At 42.2% G+C, this 18893-nt stretch overlaps 1 protein-coding gene across 1 annotated transcript in view; it reads left to right on the top strand.

Annotated features, from left to right (window-relative positions):
• The window catches only part of LOC124777829 (serine/threonine-protein phosphatase 6 regulatory ankyrin repeat subunit C-like), a 384246-nt gene extending 365639 nt beyond the window's left edge, over nucleotides 1–18607 (top strand). The window contains exon 17 of the mRNA XM_047253358.1: nucleotides 18215–18607. Coding sequence (XP_047109314.1) covers nucleotides 18215–18607 — 393 coding nt within the window. The remainder of the gene's footprint in view (nucleotides 1–18214) is intronic.
• The last annotated feature ends 286 nt before the right edge of the window (nucleotides 18608–18893 follow it).

Here is an 18893-nt window from a genome sequence, read left to right as displayed (position 1 = left end):
TTACTGGAAGTTTGAGAATGTAGTTGCAGTTCGAAGACAGTGGAGAAGTGAGAATGGTACAGAACCACCATCAAGGTTAACAATTACATGTCTACGAGACAAATTCGAAATTCATGGAACAGTGTGTGATGTGCATAAAGGTCGATCAGGGCGACCTCGTACTGCTACAAGTGATGACTCCACAACTGCGGTCTTGGAACTGTTTCAGCGTTTGTCTCAAAAATCTTCAAGGCAAGAGGCACATGAGAGTAATGTAAGTGCTAGTAGTGTGCTACGCATTCTGAAGAAAGGCAAGTTTCGTGTGTACATTCCAAGGCTGGTGCAGCAGATAAGTGACGACGATCCAGATCGAAGGTTAGAATTTTGTGAATGGGTTCAGGAGATCGTGAGACATGAACCGGGATTTATGGGTAGCATAATTTGGTCGGATGAAGCCCAATTCAAACTCAATGGAACTGTCAATAGGCACAATTGTGTGTACTGGGCTGAAGATAATCCTCACATTACAGTTGAAAAGGCTGTGAATTTGCCTGGTGTAAATGTGTGGTGTGGTTTGTCTGCAAGGGGACTCATTGGGCCTTTCCGCTTTGAAGGTACTGTTACTGGAGAAGCGTACCTAACAATGCTTGCTGACTCCATATTCCCTGCCATTCGTGCATTATACGGTAATGATGAGTTTTATTTCCAACAAGATGGCGCCCCGCCGCACTATCATAGGGACGTACGAGCATACCTGGATCACAATGTGCCAGGCCAGTGGATAAGACGCAGGGGACCAATCGAGTTTCCTGCACACTCTCCAGACCTCACGCCGCTGGATTCTTCTTATGGGGCACAGTAAAAGATGAGGTGTACAAACGTAAACCACGTAACCTGGACACACTTTGAAATGAGATTCATGCGGTGTATGCAGAAATCTCATTGGACACTTCAGTACGATGTACGGAATCAGTGGTGACTCGTACTCAGAAATGTATTGATGCTGAAAGCCACCAGTTTGAACATTAATCACATTTCCAGAAATTTAACATTGTAGAACGGGAAATAAATTTTCTATGACTCTTCAAAGTGTGTATACATTTTTTGACGCACCCTGTATATATTAGTGCTTGGTCATGGAAAAGCAATGAGTAAAACAATCAAGTCGACATATTCCTCTACAATAATAATTAATCTTGCTCTGTTATTGTGATAGAGGGTTTCAGGACAGCTTTCTCTAACCGAGGTAACAATATAGGACAGTCGGCATCACCAGTGGAAACTACTGTTTCTGTTCCCCTTGCTGTCATTTTATCACTTAGTTATTCTATAAACTTGGTTTCATTCTTTTCGTTTACAATAAAATGCTCCTATTGAACTGTGACTGTCACGCTTTCCTTAAAATTAGTGTCAAAGGTAGAGCAGGCGTCACTTGTGGTGGGAAGAGTGGTCTTTCCCAGAAAAATGCCACAACTGTCGCACGGGACCACTAACAAACAATTTTACCTCTAGCATCGCAAGGTGCTGTGCGGAGATTTGCGTAGATTCTGTTCGCATACGTTGAGTTAATAGTATCTAATATCTATGTTGTGTTAACGCATTTTGTGGAAAATAAACGCTTGTCAGGCATGCCTCTGCCAACGCGTTTTTTGGAAAATAAACCCTCGCCGACTTGCCAGACGCGTTTACGGAAAGCGTCACCAGTGATTCATAGGCGCCCTACAAAACGGTCAGCATGACTGTGAAACACCCTGTAGTTGCTTCCTGTGACACAGTAAGGTAGAAAGAGAGAGGGTTCGTCGGCTCGCTATCCGCTTTGCAGATGCGCAAACGAGGGATGTTTGCCGGCGACCTGCCTTCCCTCACGCTATCCACCGTCCACCCTGATCCCAATCCACATACTACTACTTATCACAGCCTCGGAACACAGTTCGTTGCTTAGTGCGGCTCTACTTCGAATGGTTCGAATGGCTCTGAGCACTATGGGACTTAACTTCGGAGGTCATCAGCCGCCTAGAACTTAGAACTACTTAAACCTAACTAACCTAAGGACATTACACACATCCATGCCCGAGGCAAAATTCGAACTTGCGACCGTAGCGGTCGCGCGGTTCCAGACTGTAGTGCCTAGAACCGCTCGGCCACACAAGCCGGCGGCTCTACTTCACTTAGATGTGTACAGGTATTTAATATTTGATTTTAACACATTTTATTTAAGAATAAATCTTAATTTTATATTATTAGAACACTATTTTTAAGAACCTGCGATTTTTCCCGCCTCCAACGCGGAAACTATTAGTTCTGAAGAAAAAATAAGTATTACGTTTGTTGCAGCAACTTCAATGTACTTTAATTTTGTACTGGGAAATATTTTCGCTAGACTTCGTGGATTCCGACTTATCCTAGAAAAATATAAAAAAGTGATCTTTAGACGTCTCCCCACCCCCACCCACCTCACCCACCGCTAAGACCCTACCGGTAAGATTTTTAGTATGTTGATCAGGCTACTCCCTCCTATCACTGTCCAAAAATTTGCGACTAAGGATTTTCTCCCTAATCGACCTGTTTTCGTCTTTGTTCAAATGGTTCAAATGGCTCTCAGCACTATGTGACTTAACATCTGAGGTCATCAGTCCCCTAGAACTTAGAACTACTTAAACCTGACTAACCTAAGGACATCACACACATCCATGCTCGAGGCAGGATTCGAACCTGCGACCGTAGCGGTCGCGCGGTTCCAGACTGAATCGCCTACAACCACTCGGCCACCCGGCCGGCTTCGTCTTTGCTGACTGGACTAATGGTCAACAAAGAAAGATGAAGAACTATAATCTCGCTTCCAGTTGTGCCTTCACTGCCAATCGACATTTAAATGTACACCACCCGCTTACGCCCCTGACGAGCAACTTTTATTTAACCATTACAAAATACTTCCCATCACGTATCATTACAAGTACAGCAGTAGTAGAAACTTTAACAGTGTATCAAAGAGATGGCGTTGATGGCAGTTCTGTATACGTTGGTACATGTAACTCAAGTGTTATTTGATATGCGGCGTACTGTAGTTTCTACAGCTTTTTACACGTAGTCATAGAGAGTGTATTCGATTTCCGTGGGAAAACAGGAAAACTGGGCTGTAATACAGTTCTTAATTTTGGTCAGTTCTTGCAATTAAAAATAATCATCATCGTTAGTCAACATTTTTTCAAGGTTCTACTTCTCATCTGTCAACAGGAAGCAAAACGATGGCTGAATTCAAACGTGCAGTATTCCACCAGGACAGGATTCCAAAACTGAAACCACAAAACATCTATAAAGTATTTCAGAGTTCTTGAGCGTGTTCTAAGTTCGAATATAATAAATTTCCTAGAGGCAGAAAAGCTTCTGTCTACATATCAGCGCGTCTTTGCAAAGCATCACTTGTATGAAACACAGTTTGCACTTTTCCTACAAGATATCCAGCGAACGATGGACAAAGGCTGACATGCAGATTCCTTGATTCCTGGAAAGTGTTGGACATAGTGTCACACTGGGGACTGTTAAAACGAATATCCGAGTATACGGAGTAGGTTCTCAGATATGAGTGCGTCGAGAACTTTTTATGTAATAGATATCAGTACGTTATCTTGGACGGCGAGTGTTCGTCAGAGGCCAAATGTTGTTGGGGGTGTCCCAGAGAGGTGTGATAGAACGCTGTTATCCACTATATACTCGTATGTTGCAGTAGAAGTGGACGCGACCGAATGATAAAATGCTTAAAGTCAGAGTGCCATAATATAACATATAGAGATGTCCAGATTTATCTTGGTATGTGAGCCTTGTTTAAAAAAAACAAAAATGGCATCTACATCTACATCGGCGTAGCATTGTGTTTCGTTATGAATCGCCGTTCTGCACTTCCCCAGACGACCGTCGCAGACGAGTATCTTCTACCTACATTTAGGCTACATGCTTACTCTGCAAATCACACTCAAGTGCATGGAAGAGGGTTCGTCGAACAACCTTTACAACAATTCTCTGTTATTCCATTCTCGAATAGCGCGCGAAAAAAATGAACACCTACATCTTTCTGTGCGAGCTCTGATTTCCCTTAGTTCATTATGATGGTCGTTTCTCTCTATGTAAGTCGGCGTCAACAAAATATTTTCGTATTTGGAGGAGAAACTTAGTGATTGAAATTCCGTGAGAAGATCCCTCCGCAACGAGGAACGCCTTTGTTTTAATGATGTCCACCCCAAATCTGTATCATGTCAGTGACATTCTCTCACGTATTTCTCGATAACACAAAACGTGCTGTCCTTCTTTGATCTTTCTCGAGATAGTCCGTTAATCCCATGTGGTAAGCATCCCACACTGCGCAGCAGTATTCCAAAAGAAGACGGACAAGCGTAGCGTAGGCAGTCTCTAGTAGATCTATTGCATCTTCTAAGGGTGTCGCCAACAGATCGCAGTCTTTGGTTTGCCTTCCCAACAACATTTTCTATAAATTCTTTCCAATTTATGTTAGTCGTAATTGCAACTCTAAAAAGCGTCAAAGCTTTTCATGTTTATAATTAAAGGAGATAATTGCTTTTAAAATCAGTCATTAGTTTATTGCAATATATGAAGTGTGATGGAGGTGAATTATTGTGTCATTAAGCATCGGTAAAGGGCTATGATTCTTCTCTTTGCAAACTTGGTACACTTTGTGCATGAAAGGAATTCTTCTGATGCGTTCCTAGCTGGGAAGCCCGGCGACCAGGCGGGCACAGGTAGTGCGCACACCGGCGAGCGGCAGTCGCGCTCCTATGTCGGCACGCTTCACAGAGGGCAGGCCCCCAGAGGACTAGCGACAGGCGAAGACGCTGCATACGTCGACACGCTGCCAAGGGAAGCCGTGGTCATTCGCAAGTGTGCCCGACGCAGCGGAAACTACAAACTTCGAGCGAAAAACAGTTTTGTCACGATTCTAGGTAACGCGGACAGAGCAGCGAGTTGAATAGCAACAGCACGACTTGGGTGTCCAAGAATCTCAAGTGGCCCGGGGAATTTTGACCGTTTCTCGCGAGCAGAACACCTGGAAACGTAGCGGCAATACTCTAAGGGAGAAGACTTGGTTTATTTGTATACTCTGTCTCTCACAGAGTATCGCTCTCTTTTCCTCGCGGAATGCGACGGCAAGGAGGGAGGAAATTTTGATAGGGACGTCTTCATTGGCAAGAATGTAATGCTCGCATTGAAAAATAGTACTAGCTACGTAATTTGCGGAAGGGCAGAGACAAGACGCTGGAGGGGAGCGGCTCTTTCTCTCCAGGTGCGAGGAGCGCACTAATATTGGGCTTTCCGAATATTGCTTCTGAGGAGGCAGGAGTTCTCTCTTGACTGCTTCCGATAAGTCGCAAAGATGCTCTTATCGCTTGTCATGAGACAATGCACTTTGCATTCGTAGCAAACGGCCGGCGGGGGTGGCCGAGCGGTTATAGGCGCTACAGTCTGGAAACGCGCGACCGCTACGGTCGCAGGTTCGAATCCTGCCTCGGGCATGGATGTGTGTGATATCCTTAGGTTAGTTAGGTTTAGATAGTTCTAAGTTCTAGGAGACGGATGACCTCAGAAGTTAAGTCCCATAGTGCTCAGAGCCATTTGAACCATTCGTCGCAAACAGCGTAGAGAGCAAAGTTTGTTAGATCCAAGTAGACGAGCTTCACTCACTGTGTGCGTCATCAAGAGCTTAACTCAGGATCATATTTTGACTTACTACATGTCCAATGACGGTAGTAGTGTTAGAACAGTTTTGAGCTTTGTTTAAGGCAGTTTTACGTAGGTTTGCACTTGCAGATGGACGCATACCGTCGTCCAGTAATGATAACTTCCAGTAGCAGGTTTCGGTCACTATTTTCAGCGTAGGGCATGTTAGATGCTATCAACTACGCCGCCGGCAGAGTCTTGATGCAGCTGCACGCAAACAGCCGACTCTACCTCCACGCCGACCACGCTGTGAACATGGTAATACAGAAAACGCCCGCTTTCCTAGCTGCGCATTCTTCTTTCGCTTTCTTCAATTTCTTTGCAATGTTTTAGATGCTCATAAAGACGCAAGGCACAGTATTCACCGTTTACCCGCTAAGAGAGTCATATGTTCAGCTGTTTTTTTTATATTTCCTTCCTCATTTATTACACCAGGTCAACCCGTCTCGTGTAATTTATTTATATGTTAAATTAGAACGAAGTCATACAATGCTCACGTTAAAAGGCAAATACCAGGGCAGGCACTTTATATAATTCACTTGCTGTGAATTATTTGTTGTTGTTTTTCTATATACTTTCTGCAGTATCTGGCGACCCATTTTTATTTTTGTTTATCATTATTTTAATAATTTGTGAGTGCATGTTTAATGAATTTCATAAAATTTCAATAGTTATTGCAGATGCAGTTTCTCTGAATAAACCATTTATATGTTGAACAGCACTCCTTGCATTTCATATATAGAATCTAAATAAAATTCACACCTCTTTCTCCCTCCCACACGAAGTATCTTACAACTCCTAGCTATGTAGTTGAATTTACGGCGTTTAGATTTGATTGATTTATCGTGTAACCGCCGAGCGGTCTAAGGCGCTGCAGTCATGGACTGTGCGGCTGGTCCCGGCGGAGGTTCGAGTCCTCCCTCGGGCATGGGTGTGTGTGTTTGTCCTTACGATAATTTAGGTTAAGTAGTGTGTCAGCTTATGGACTGATGACCTTAGCAGTTAAGTTCCATAAGATTTCACACAAATTTGAACATTTATCGTGTAAACGACGTTTCACGGATTCCTTTTAGCACTCATAGGGATGACCTCACACTTTTCATTATTTAAATTTTCGCACCATACAGATATCTTATCTAAATATTTTTGCAGTTGGTTTTGATCTTTGGATGACTTTACTAGACGATAAAAGATAGCATCATTTGCAAACAACCTAAGACGGCTGCTCAGAATGTCTCGTAAATCTTGTGTATAGATAAGGAACAGCAGAAGGCCTATAACACTATCTTGGGAAACGCCAGAAATCGCTTCTATTTTGCTCTATAACTTTCCGTCAATTACTATGAACAATGAGCTCTCTGACAGCAAATCACGAATGAAGTCGCATAACAGATATTCCACAAGCACGTAATTTGATTACAAGCTTCTTGTGAGGTACAGTGTCATAAGCCTTCTGGAAATCTAGAAATACAGAATCAATTGAAATCCTTTGTTGACAGCACTGAACACTTCGTGTGAATAAAGAGCTAGTTGTGTTGTACAAGAGCTTTTTTTTTTTTTTTTTTTTTTTTTTTTTTTTTTTTTTTTTTTTTTTAAAAAAAAAATTCGCGTTGACTATGTGTCAATACACTATTCTCTTCTAGGTACTTCATAATGTTCGAATGCAGTATATTTTTCAAAATTCTGCTGTATATCGAAATCAATGATATAGGTCTGTAATTAAGTGGGTTGTTCCTACTGCCTTTCTTGAATATTGTTGTGACCTGTGCAACTTTCTAGTCTTTGGGTATGGATCATTCTTCGAGCGATTGTTTGTACTAGATTGTTAAGTATGGAACTCTCAAGGGAATCTAATTGGTATACAATATGGACCGGAAGATATGTTTTATTAAATAGTTTGAGTTGCTTCACTACTCCGAGGATATCTACTTTTAAGTTAACCGTGTTGGCAGCTGCTCTTGATTCGAATTCTGGGATATTTACTTTGTCTTCTCCGGTGAACGATTTACGGAGGCTCTGATTTTGCAGCGCTGTCATCGACAGTGTTTCCATTGCCATTGCGCACAGGAGGCATTGATTGTGTCTTGCCGCTAGCATACTTTACATACGACCAGAATATCTTTGGATTTTCAAAAAAAATGGTTCAAATGGCCCTGAGCACTATGCGACTTAACTTCTGAGGTCATCAGTCGCCTAGAACTTAGAACTAATTAAAACTAACTAACCTAAGGACATCACACACATCCATGCCCGAGGCAGGATTCGAACCTGCGACCGTAGCGGTCACGCGGTTCCAGACTGAAGCGCCTAGAACCGCACGGCCACACCGGCGGGCCTCTTTGGATTTTCTTCCAGATTTCGAGACAAAGTTTCGTTGTGGTAATTATTATAAGCATCTCGCACCGAAGCTCACGCTAAATTTCGAGCGTCTGTAAAAGATCGCCATTCTGGGGGAATTGCGTTCGTTTAAAACTGGCATGCTTTTTTCATTGTTTCTGCAACAGTGTTCTGACCTGTCTGCGTATCGTGGGGGATCAGCTCCGTCGTTTTTTAGTTTATTTGGTATAAATCTCTCAATTGCTGTCGCTATTACTTCTTCGAATTCAAGCAAGATCTACTTTTTTTAAAAGGTATATAGGAAAAATGAATAGTAGCGAAGCCAATGCTGTTCAAAGAGTTAAATTCCAGATGTGAAGTTTATCTCATCGGCTTTCAAACGCAACAAGATGGAGACTATAAATCAGTAATGGTTTATCAGGACCATCTCACATTCGTTGTTCTCAGGCCACTAAAGTCCAAAACACCCGAGGAGACATGCGATAACACTATTGACATTTTTACATTGTTAGGCTGTCCCTCAGTTTTGCTGTCAATGCTCGATCGTTTGTTAACAAAATAATGAGAATTGGACCAATCCTCCCCCGAAATACTAATGAAAGAATTTCCTATGTCGTACCTTATTTTACCATTTTTTAAATAATATTGAAGTTTTCAAACGCCAATTTGATCCCACAGTAATCTAAGTGAGAAACGCATTGGAACCATGCAGTATGATGCGCAATTAATTATTTTACAGAATAATTGGATTTTCTCTTCACACTATATAATTATTTAAGCGGACTTGTGTAACTTTACATCAGAGTAAACTTCCATAGTGTAGGTATAGTATGTTCGTAATTCATGAATTAACGAATAATAAGATTAATTTCGCTATGCGTTTGCCGTTTATTATGACCACTAGTGAATCAACGAAAGTAGCCTATAACCCACGACATGCACGCATGATTTTGGAAACGCATCGGTATGAAAGCCAGATATATTTTATCTTAATGAAGATCATTGTTTAAGCTAGAGTTGTTTATATCAGTAGCACCGACAGATTCCCTGGAAATGCAGTCTCTTGTCGTGTTATGCTTCACTGAGCTAATCAAGCGGAATGTTTTATCTCATTCTAGACCTACCTCTTGGGATGGACTCTGGAGATGATGTTGCAAGCATCTTCCCTTGTAAAATGAACCGAGGACAGTACAATATGGAACTTAGTTACAAGGAAACATGTGCATCTAGACCATACTGATGAATCAATAACATCAACAACTCTTTGTATTAAGGGTACCGCTTCTGAATTATCAACAGAGAACCCAAGCTATAAAGTTCGCCGGCCGCTGTGACCGAGCGGCTCTAGGCGCCTCAGTCCGGAACCACGCGGCTGCTACGGTCGCAGGTTCGAATCCTGCCTCGGGCATGGCTGCGTGTGATGTCCTTAGGTTAGTTAGGTTTAAGTAGTTCTAAGTCTAGGGGACTGATGACCTCAGATTTTAAGTCCCATAGTGCTTAGAGCCATTTGAACCATTTGAACTAAAATGTCCAGGGAACTGAAGAATCTGTGGAAGTTCCAGGTACGTCTTCCTCTCTTGATTGAACTTTTGATGTGTCTGGTGTTGGCGCTTACATAAAACACAGACCTGTCGATCGTGTATTTGTAAGGTGGCTATAACTTCACACCTTACAAGCACTCGTCTACATACTTTGCCATGATCTACAATCACAATTAGGTACCATTTGATAGGTTGTCATCGTATATATGAATATTTAAAGAAGACGGACATTGTCACATACGCCTTGTAAATATCTGTTAACGTTTCTGCATGAAAGGTGACGGAGTGTCTTTATTATCAAAACGGCGTAATGAATGTTGCCTATACTAGTAAAGATTGGAGCGCCAGTGGAGATGAAACGGCAGGCAGAACTTAAGCCCTGGTTGGAAAAAGCCCACACAGGTGTGTTGGTCCTCCCTGACACACAAAATGCCAAGACGGACAGTCTGTACACCAGAGCGCAGAAAAACATACAGCGGCGGCTGGCCGGTAATGTAGCTAGGCTGGGAGGATACCCGGGAACTCTGCAAATCCTGGACGCAGGTGAGAGGAATGAGGATGCGTCACCCTGGAAACCAAGCAGGCTGGGTTATTTCCAAGGATTTTTACTCAGAAGCGTACCATTGTATGGGTATAGGTATTGCCTTGCAAACTTTCGGCGCTAGATGACAAAAGACTAAAATATGGTTAGTCGGCGTTCGGAAGAATCTGTAGAGAGGTAGAATATTCCGTGGTTTCGTGAAGATGATTCGCCTTCTGCAGTTACGAGGGAGGGGAGGTATGTATTGCTGGGAAGCCAGCAGTGGAGATCAAAAAGTCTTCCGTTTTTGAACGCCAGTGTGTGACAGTCGCTTAGTACCAGCTTTGTTGGTACAAGAGGACTTGCTGTCTTTGCTCTCAGGAGAGTTTATTGTTACGATGGTTAGGCACTGTACTGTTGCGAACTTATACGATTCTGGACTTCGCCTCCGTTTTGGAAATCGTCGTTGAGTACGCAGCGTTCGATGATTGAGAGCACTTCTGCCTATACTTACGTTGAGACGTTATTTGAACTCTGTTCTTGTGGCTGGGAGTTCGCGTTTTTCGTCTGTAGAACACAGAGAGGAGATGACAGTATTAGAGTATATTAGTCTGCCGTCCTAGTGTTTGAAAGAGTTTTATTTTGTGGCCGGAGTTCTTCCATCGTCGCAGACGTGTACGAGAACGGTCACTCCGACGAACCGGACGCAGTAGATACGGTGACATTGCTAATTGCTTTGGCTTATTAGGGCTATAAAGCTAAATAGCTGGTGTCTTCTAGTGTTTGGTACGTAGATGATGTCAGTCATTTCGCGTTATTTACGTTAGATCGCGTGCCCATTAAAAGGGGCAGAGGTAGGCAATTGATCAGCAATTTTTAGTCAGGAAATATAGACAATTGAAATATAACGGTTGTTTTTTAATCTACAATAAATGTACAATAAGAAACAACGTTTATCATATAGTAGTATTAGTTGCCTTAATCATTCATTTATGTTGAGGTTGTAATTTATATGTTAAAGAGCATTAAGAGATCCTAAGATCTGCTCCAGGGGATAGTCAGACAGGGCCAAATCATCATTTTAGCGTTCAATATTTTCCGTTGGGCACATGCATTTTACACCCGCCTGGAGTAGCATCTTGGAAATTGACGACGAAGCTTGTTACCGAATCATGGATACCATCTACAGATTTTGCCTTCCTTCTCACGGAGCCTAAAAAAGTTGCGTTGCCAGCGTCAGTGGCTAAAAGACTATGCTTGATTGGTGCGCTCATTAAAACTAAATGGAGGCCTGTAAAAGTATTGTGTTATGTTTGGTAAAGAACGAGCTGGACAGGGTAGTAACCAGAACCTCAGTGCGTTTGTACGGAGGGTATTTACAAAACGGAAAGATGCACGTTAAGTGTTCAGGAAACAAGTACAAAGGTCCCGAGTTCGAGTCTCGGTCCGGCACACAGTTTTAATCTGCCAGGAAGTTTCAAGAACAAAGGTCTTAAACATAAAATGAATGTTTTGTTATTAGACAATTTTGTTGCCAACTTTACTCACAAATGGGAAGACGTCATCACTCTGATGAAGTCCACACAATACAATAGAGTAGACAAAGACTTGTGCCCACACTGAAACCGTCCTGCTGTTGGCAAGACAGGAAATACCATTTCTGGGGACAAATATTTCAGGATCTATACAGCTGGATAGCACCGAACCAGACTGGAATGACGGCAATTCAGAGCGATACAGAGAAGGCGTGTGAAATATGGGGACGAGACTATGAGAAAGCACACAAAAGCCTCACCATTAAATGCACTTTAATTCAAGAAAGATTAATCAGTAAAATAAATAGGTCACAGTATTTTTTTGTATTTTGACAGATGAAACCCGCGATATATCAGGAACAGGGCAAACGTCACTGTGTCTATGCCGTGCTGAAAGATCATTTGAGGTCAACAGCTATGTTTCAGGGAAGATTTATTAGATTTTGTTCCAGTCCCGTGACCTAACAGATAGAGGGTTAGCGACAGTGACCATGGACAAACTTGATAGTCATGAACTTGATTCATTGTATTTGTGTGGGTGGGGCTATGATAGGGCGTCCGCGTCTGCTTTTAGGGGCGCAAGCAGTACTTTATGAAAGGTTTCCTCAAGCTAAATAAGTACGCTACAGTGGTCACGGTCTTAATCTGGCTATGTCTTATGCTTTTTCTGTTCAACCAGTTCGAAACTGCGTAGGTACAGTGTCCTCAGTCATAAATTTCGTTAAGTGTGCCTTACAAAGTAGAAACATTCTAGAAGAAAAAGTTTGCGGGGTTTTTTGATGAACGTACGAGAAGGGCTGAAAGACTCGATTCACTAATAATACTTACATTCCAATCTTGTACACTATGGGAATGCTGAAAGAGAACCAGAATCTAGACACATCGGCTAAGGCCAGCCAGGTTTTTTGTTTATTAGACAAGAGACGGATCAATGGGATTACCTTATGAGGCCACTACTGCAGAGGTTTATTTATTTATTTATTTATTTATTTATTGTTCCGTGGGACCACATTAAGGAGAAGTCTCCATGGTCATGGAATGAGTCAATACATGAAATTATAACACGATTGTAGAAACAGATAAAATGAAATATAAGAAACATATTCAGTTGTAGATTGTAGAAACAGATAAAATGAAATATAAGAAACATATTCAGGCGACAAGTCGTTAGTTTAAATAAAGAAAATCAAGAATGTAACACTGGAATTTGCTTAATTTTTTAGCTCTTCCAGGAGCTCCTTGACAGAATAGAAGGAGTGAGCCATGAGGAAACTCTTCAGTTTAGACTTAAAAGTGTTTGGGCTACTGCCAAGATTTTTGAGTTCTTGTGGTGGCGTATTGAAAATGGATGCAGCAGAATACTGCACTCCTTTCTGCACAAGAGACAAGGAAGTGCATTCCACATGCAGATTTGATTTCTGCCTAGTATTAACTGAGTGAAAGCTGCTAACTCTTGAGAATAAGCTAATATTACTAACAACAAACGACATTAAAGAAAATATATACTGTGAGGGCAATGTCAAAATTCCCAGACTATTGAATAGGGGTCGACAAGAGGTTTTCGAACTTACGCCACAAATAGCTCGAACAGCCCGTTTTTGAGCCAAAAATATCCTTTTTGAATCAGAAGAATTACCCCAAAAAATAATACCGTATGACATAAGCGTATGAAAATATGCGAAGTAGACTACTTTTCGTGTTGAAATGTCACTTATATCAGATACTGTTCTAATGATAAATAAAGCGGCATTTAGTTTCTGAACAAGATCCTGAACATGGGCTTTCCACAACAGCTTACTATCTATGCGAATGCCTAGGAACTTGAACTGTTCCGTCTCGCTTATAATATACCCATTCTGTCTGATTAAAATATCAGTTCTTGTTGAATTGTGAGTTAGAAACTGTAAAAACTGAGTCTTACTGTGATTTAGCATCACATTATTTTCCACAAGCCACGAACTTATTTCATGAACTACATTATTTGATAATGTTTCAATATTACACACAAGATCCTTCACTACTAATCTGGTGTCTTCAGCAAACAGAAATATTTTTGAATCACCTGTAATACTTGAAGGCATATCATTTATATAAATGAGAAACAGCAGTGGCCCCAGCACCGACCCTTGGGGAACGCCCCATTTAACAGTGCCCCATTGGGACTGAACATCACTACCACTCTCAATATTGCGGAGAATTACCTTCTGCTTTCTGTTCTTAAAGTAAGAGGCGAACCAATTGTAAGCTACTCCCCTTACTCCATAATGGTCCAACTTCTGCAGTAATATTTTGTGGTCAACACAATCAAAAGCCTTCGTTAAACCAAAGAAAACGCCTAACGTTCGCAACCTTTTATTTAATCCGTCCAAAACCTCACAGAGAAAAGAGACTATACCATTTTCAGTTGTTAAGCCATTTCTAAAACCAAACTGTACATTTGACAGCAAATTATGTGAATTTAAATGTTCCAGTAACCTTGTATATACAACCCTCTCGATAACTTTAGCAAACACCGATGGCATAGAAATAGGTCTATAATTGTCAACATTATCCCTATCTCCCTTTTTGTAAAGTGGCTTCACTACCGAGTACTTTAATCGGTCAGGAAACCGACCACTCCTAAAGGAAAAGTTACAGATATGGCTAAGTACTGGGCTAACATACATGGAACAGTACTTCAGTATTCTGCTAGATACCCCGTCATATCCATGAGAGTTCTTGGTCTTTAGTGATTTAATTATTAACTCAACCTCCCTCTTGTCAGTATCATGGAGGAGCATTTCAGGTAACAGTCTTGGAACATTTTTTTCTACGAGCGCTATATGATTCCCTGTTGGGACTAGGTTTCTATTTAGTTCACCTGCTATATTCTGAAAGTGATTATTAAATACTGTACATATATACGACTTATCAGTAACACGGACATTCCCACTACGCACTGATTCTATATACTCGACCTGTCTCTGCAGACCAGCCACTTCCTTTACGACTGACCATATGGTTTTAATTTTATCCTGAGACTTTGCTATTCTATCTGCATACCACATACTTTTTGCCTTCCTAATAACATTTTTAAGCATCTTACAATACTGTTTACAATGGGCTGCTGCATTTAGATTTTGACTGTTTCTAACGTTGTGATATAATTGCCACTTTGTTCTACAAGATATTCTTATCCCTCTAGTGAGCCACCCAGGCTGTCTGTTTGTGCTAGTACCCTGTTTTGAACGTTCTAACGGAAAGCAACTTTCAAAGAGCACGAGAAAAGTCTTGAGGAAAGCATTATATTTATCGTCTACTGTATCAGCACTGTAAACATCTTGCCACTCTTGTTCCTTGGTAAGGTTTACAAATGTCTCTACAGCAACTGGATCAGCTTTCCTAAAAAGTTGGTAACTACATTTGACATGTGTTGCAGCACAAAAATCTTTTAGACTTAAAATTTGTGCATCATGATCTGAAAGGCCATTCACCATTTTGCTAACAGAATGCCCTTCTAGTAATGAGGAATGAACAAAAATATTGTCTATGGTTGTTCTACTGTTCCCTTGCACTCTCGTTGGAAAGAATACGGTTTGCATAAGATTATATGAATTAAGGAGGTCTACCAGCATCCGTTTCCTTGCACAATCACTTATACAATTAATATTGGAGTCACGACATATAACTAACTTACAGTATTTCACATGAAATATACACATTCCATTATTAGACGACATAACAGTGCAAGTTAGCCAAAGATTTGTGAATAGTAAGTCATCGAATTGCGCATTAACATCAGTTTTGCCAAAACAGAGCACTGAGGAACATGTTTTCTGACATATAATCCATTGCTACAGGTCGTAGTGACCTATTTCTGACAATCGATTCCTACAAGTGTACAGTGCTTCATAAACATTCCGTGAAGTGTTAATTTACGTGCAGTGATATAGTTATTCTTTGACTTAGCTTTAGTTAGTTATTCCGTGCTGTTCATGTCTACACAATTCATTCATGTGTGTAGTGTTCAGTTATTGCTAAATGTATGTGGGAATAAAGGAATTGTGTTCTCCAACACCCACATTTGGTGACACCCGACGAACTACGTAACATCCGCGTCGGCTTCAGCGTTTAACGAAGTTCCGCGACGTTCACGTTTGTTAACTTCCGCGCCAGCCGCGTCGCGCTCGTTTCAGCACGATAATGACCGATTCGCCAGTCTCAATTCAACCTGAAGCCAGCAGTGCAATTAACCTCCACCATTCTGGTTACATAATCCTCTATTGTGGTTTGCCCAGTTAGAAAGCCAGTTCGTCCTCGCACAAATATCGGCGGACGAAACTAAGTACAGCTATGTGGTTGCAGCACTTACAGAAGATCTAGCAGCAGAAGTACAAGATATCCTAGCCGCACCACCGGATACCGATCGTTATGCATCCATTAAAAACGCGTTAATAACGCGTTTGTCACAATCAGAGGCAAAACGGCTAGAGAAGCTACTGCGCACTGAAGAGCTCGGAGATCGCACTCCATCACATCTCTTACGACGTTTGCGCACACTGGCAAGTAACACTGTAACTGATGATGTGCTATGAAATATATGGTTGTCTCGGTTGCCGTCAGATACTCAAAAAATTCTCACGGTATGTGCAGGCAATTTAAACGCACTGGCACAAACGGCCGACAGGTTAATTGAAATGTATCCCACATTAAGTGTCTCAAAATTAACGCCACAACATGAAAATTCGCCCGCAGTGACGCTAGTCTCCCTACAATCACAACTGGCAGAGTTGACCGCACAGGTAGCTGCATTACAAACAACGCACAACCGCCAACGGCCACGTCGCCGACGGTCACGAAGTCGCAGTCGATCACCATCACTACAGAACTTATGCTGGTACCACAAGACATTTGGCAATGATGCACTAAAGTGTACGCCACCTTGCAAGTGGAAACACGAGGCAGACACCGTAGCAGCGATAACTTCCAGTGCAAACACTCGCCGACTTTTTGTGACAGACCGCGAAACAAAACTACAGTTTCTCGTCGATACAGGCGCAGAAGTGTCCGTATATCCAGCAAACCGCCTATCACGTCGGAGCTGCGACGACTGTTATTCATACGCCGCCAATTACTCCAAAATTAGAACATACGGTCGAGTAACATTATTCCTTAATTTGGGGCTACGCCGTGTGTTTGAATGGCAATTTACAGTGGCAGATATATCACAGCCTATTATCGGAGCAGATTTTTTGTCCTTCTACGACTTACTGCCAGATCTGCGACGTCAGCGACTAATAGATTTGACTACTAGTCTGCTTACAACAGGAAAAGTCCGTTGTATCACAGCACTAGAGGTACGCACAGTCACAGGCGACACACCATATATACGATTACTGAAAGGATACCCAGAGATCACACAGCAATCGCCTACTCTCCCACCAGTCAAGCATACGACCGTCCACCACATTTTGACCACGCCAGGGCCGCTAAGTCACGCTCGGCCTAGACGTTTAACGGCCGAAAAGTGATAAAGCAGGAATTTCGCAGCATGCTGTCACAAGGTATCTGCAGAGTTTCTAGTAGCAGTTGGGCATCCCCAATTCACATCGTGCCTAAAAATAAGAATGGATGGCGCCCCTGCGGTGACAATCGCCAACTCAATTCAAGGACCATTCCAGACCGGTACCCAGTTCCACATATAGAAGACTTTTCTGCAAATGTTCACGGTAAGACTATATTTTCTACCACTGATCTAGTTCGAGCTTACTATCAGATCCCTATAGCTGCAGAAGACATTCCTAAAACAGCGGTGACAACACCATTCGGTTTATTTGAATTCACCCGAATGCCATTCGGACTATGTAATGCCGCCCAGACCTTCCAACGTTTTATGGATGAGGTTTCAAGAGATTTATATTTTTGCTATGTGTATATAGATGATTTATTGGTGATGTCTGCATCAGAAGAGGAGCACTTACAGCATTTGGCACAAGTGTTTGACCGCCTACGCACACATAGACTAGTAATTAATCCTTCCAAGTGTGTTTTTGGTGAGAAAGGGGTCCACTTTCTAGGATATTTGGTGAATGCACAGGGTAGAGACCATAAACAAAAACCCCCGCCCTGTCACAGTCAGAGAATTACGACGATTCATTGGAGTAGTGAATTTCTACCAACGCTTCATTCGCAATCATGCACTGATAACTGCACCATTGAATGAACTACTTAAAGGCGCACCTAAACCTAACCACAGTGTGCATTGGACTATCGAGGCGGACACCGCGTTTCACGCTATAAAAAAAGCTATAGCAGAGGCCGCACAATTAGCACACCCGGTCGTGCATGCTCCACTCACTCTCATGGTTGATGCTTCGTCCACTGCCATTGGTGCCGTACTTCAGCAACAAATTCATCAGTTATGGCAGCCCATTGCATTTTATAGTAATAAGTTGTCACCATCTCAGCAACGTTGGGCAACATATGACCGTGAGCTGTACGCAGCTTATGCGGCAGTAAAAAAATTCAGACACGCATTAGAAGGGCGACAGTTCACGATTTACACAGATCATAAACCGCTTACCTATGCCTTTAAGATAAAGTCAGAGAAAACATCGCCCAGGCAGCTGCGACACTTAGATTATATCAGCCAGTTCACGACCAGCATTGTGTATGTGGAAGGGAAGCTAAATGTTCCAGCTGATGCGCTTTCTCGCATAGAAGTGTCCACAGTAGCAGATGACATCGCACAGGTGGAAGCAGTGACAAATGCCATTGATTACGACGCCCTCGCGCATGCACAACAATGTGATTGTGAGTTGCGTGATGTATTGCAACAAGAGATAGGATTGAAGCTACAGCTCGTGACATTTCCTGAAGCAAGCATTGAGTTGTACTGTGACGTAGCAAGAGGAAAGATACGTCCATTTGTGCCAGAGCAATTCAGAACACAGGCAGTTGCATCAATGCACAATCTGTCACACCCATGACTAAGAGCCACACTCAGATTGGTCAAACAAAAATTTGTATGGCCATGTATGCACACAGACTGTAAAGCATTTGTGAAGCAATGCTTGGCGTGCCAGAGGAATAAAATCACACAGCACGTCAGGGCACCATTAGGCACATTTCTTCCGCCACATCAGCGTTTTGACCATGTGCATGTTGACATCATCGGCCCACTCTCGACATCGAAAGGCTACAGTTATTGCCTCACGGTGATTGACAGATTTACTAGGTGGCCTGAGGCACTTCCAATGAAGGACATTGCATGGG

The sequence above is a fragment of the Schistocerca piceifrons genome, chromosome 1 (genome assembly GCF_021461385.2).
Source record: "Schistocerca piceifrons isolate TAMUIC-IGC-003096 chromosome 1, iqSchPice1.1, whole genome shotgun sequence".
Classification (NCBI taxonomy): Eukaryota; Metazoa; Arthropoda; class Insecta; order Orthoptera; family Acrididae; genus Schistocerca; species Schistocerca piceifrons.
The sequence above is the reverse complement of the archived record's forward strand: the minus strand, read 5'-3'. Positions and strand labels throughout refer to the sequence as shown.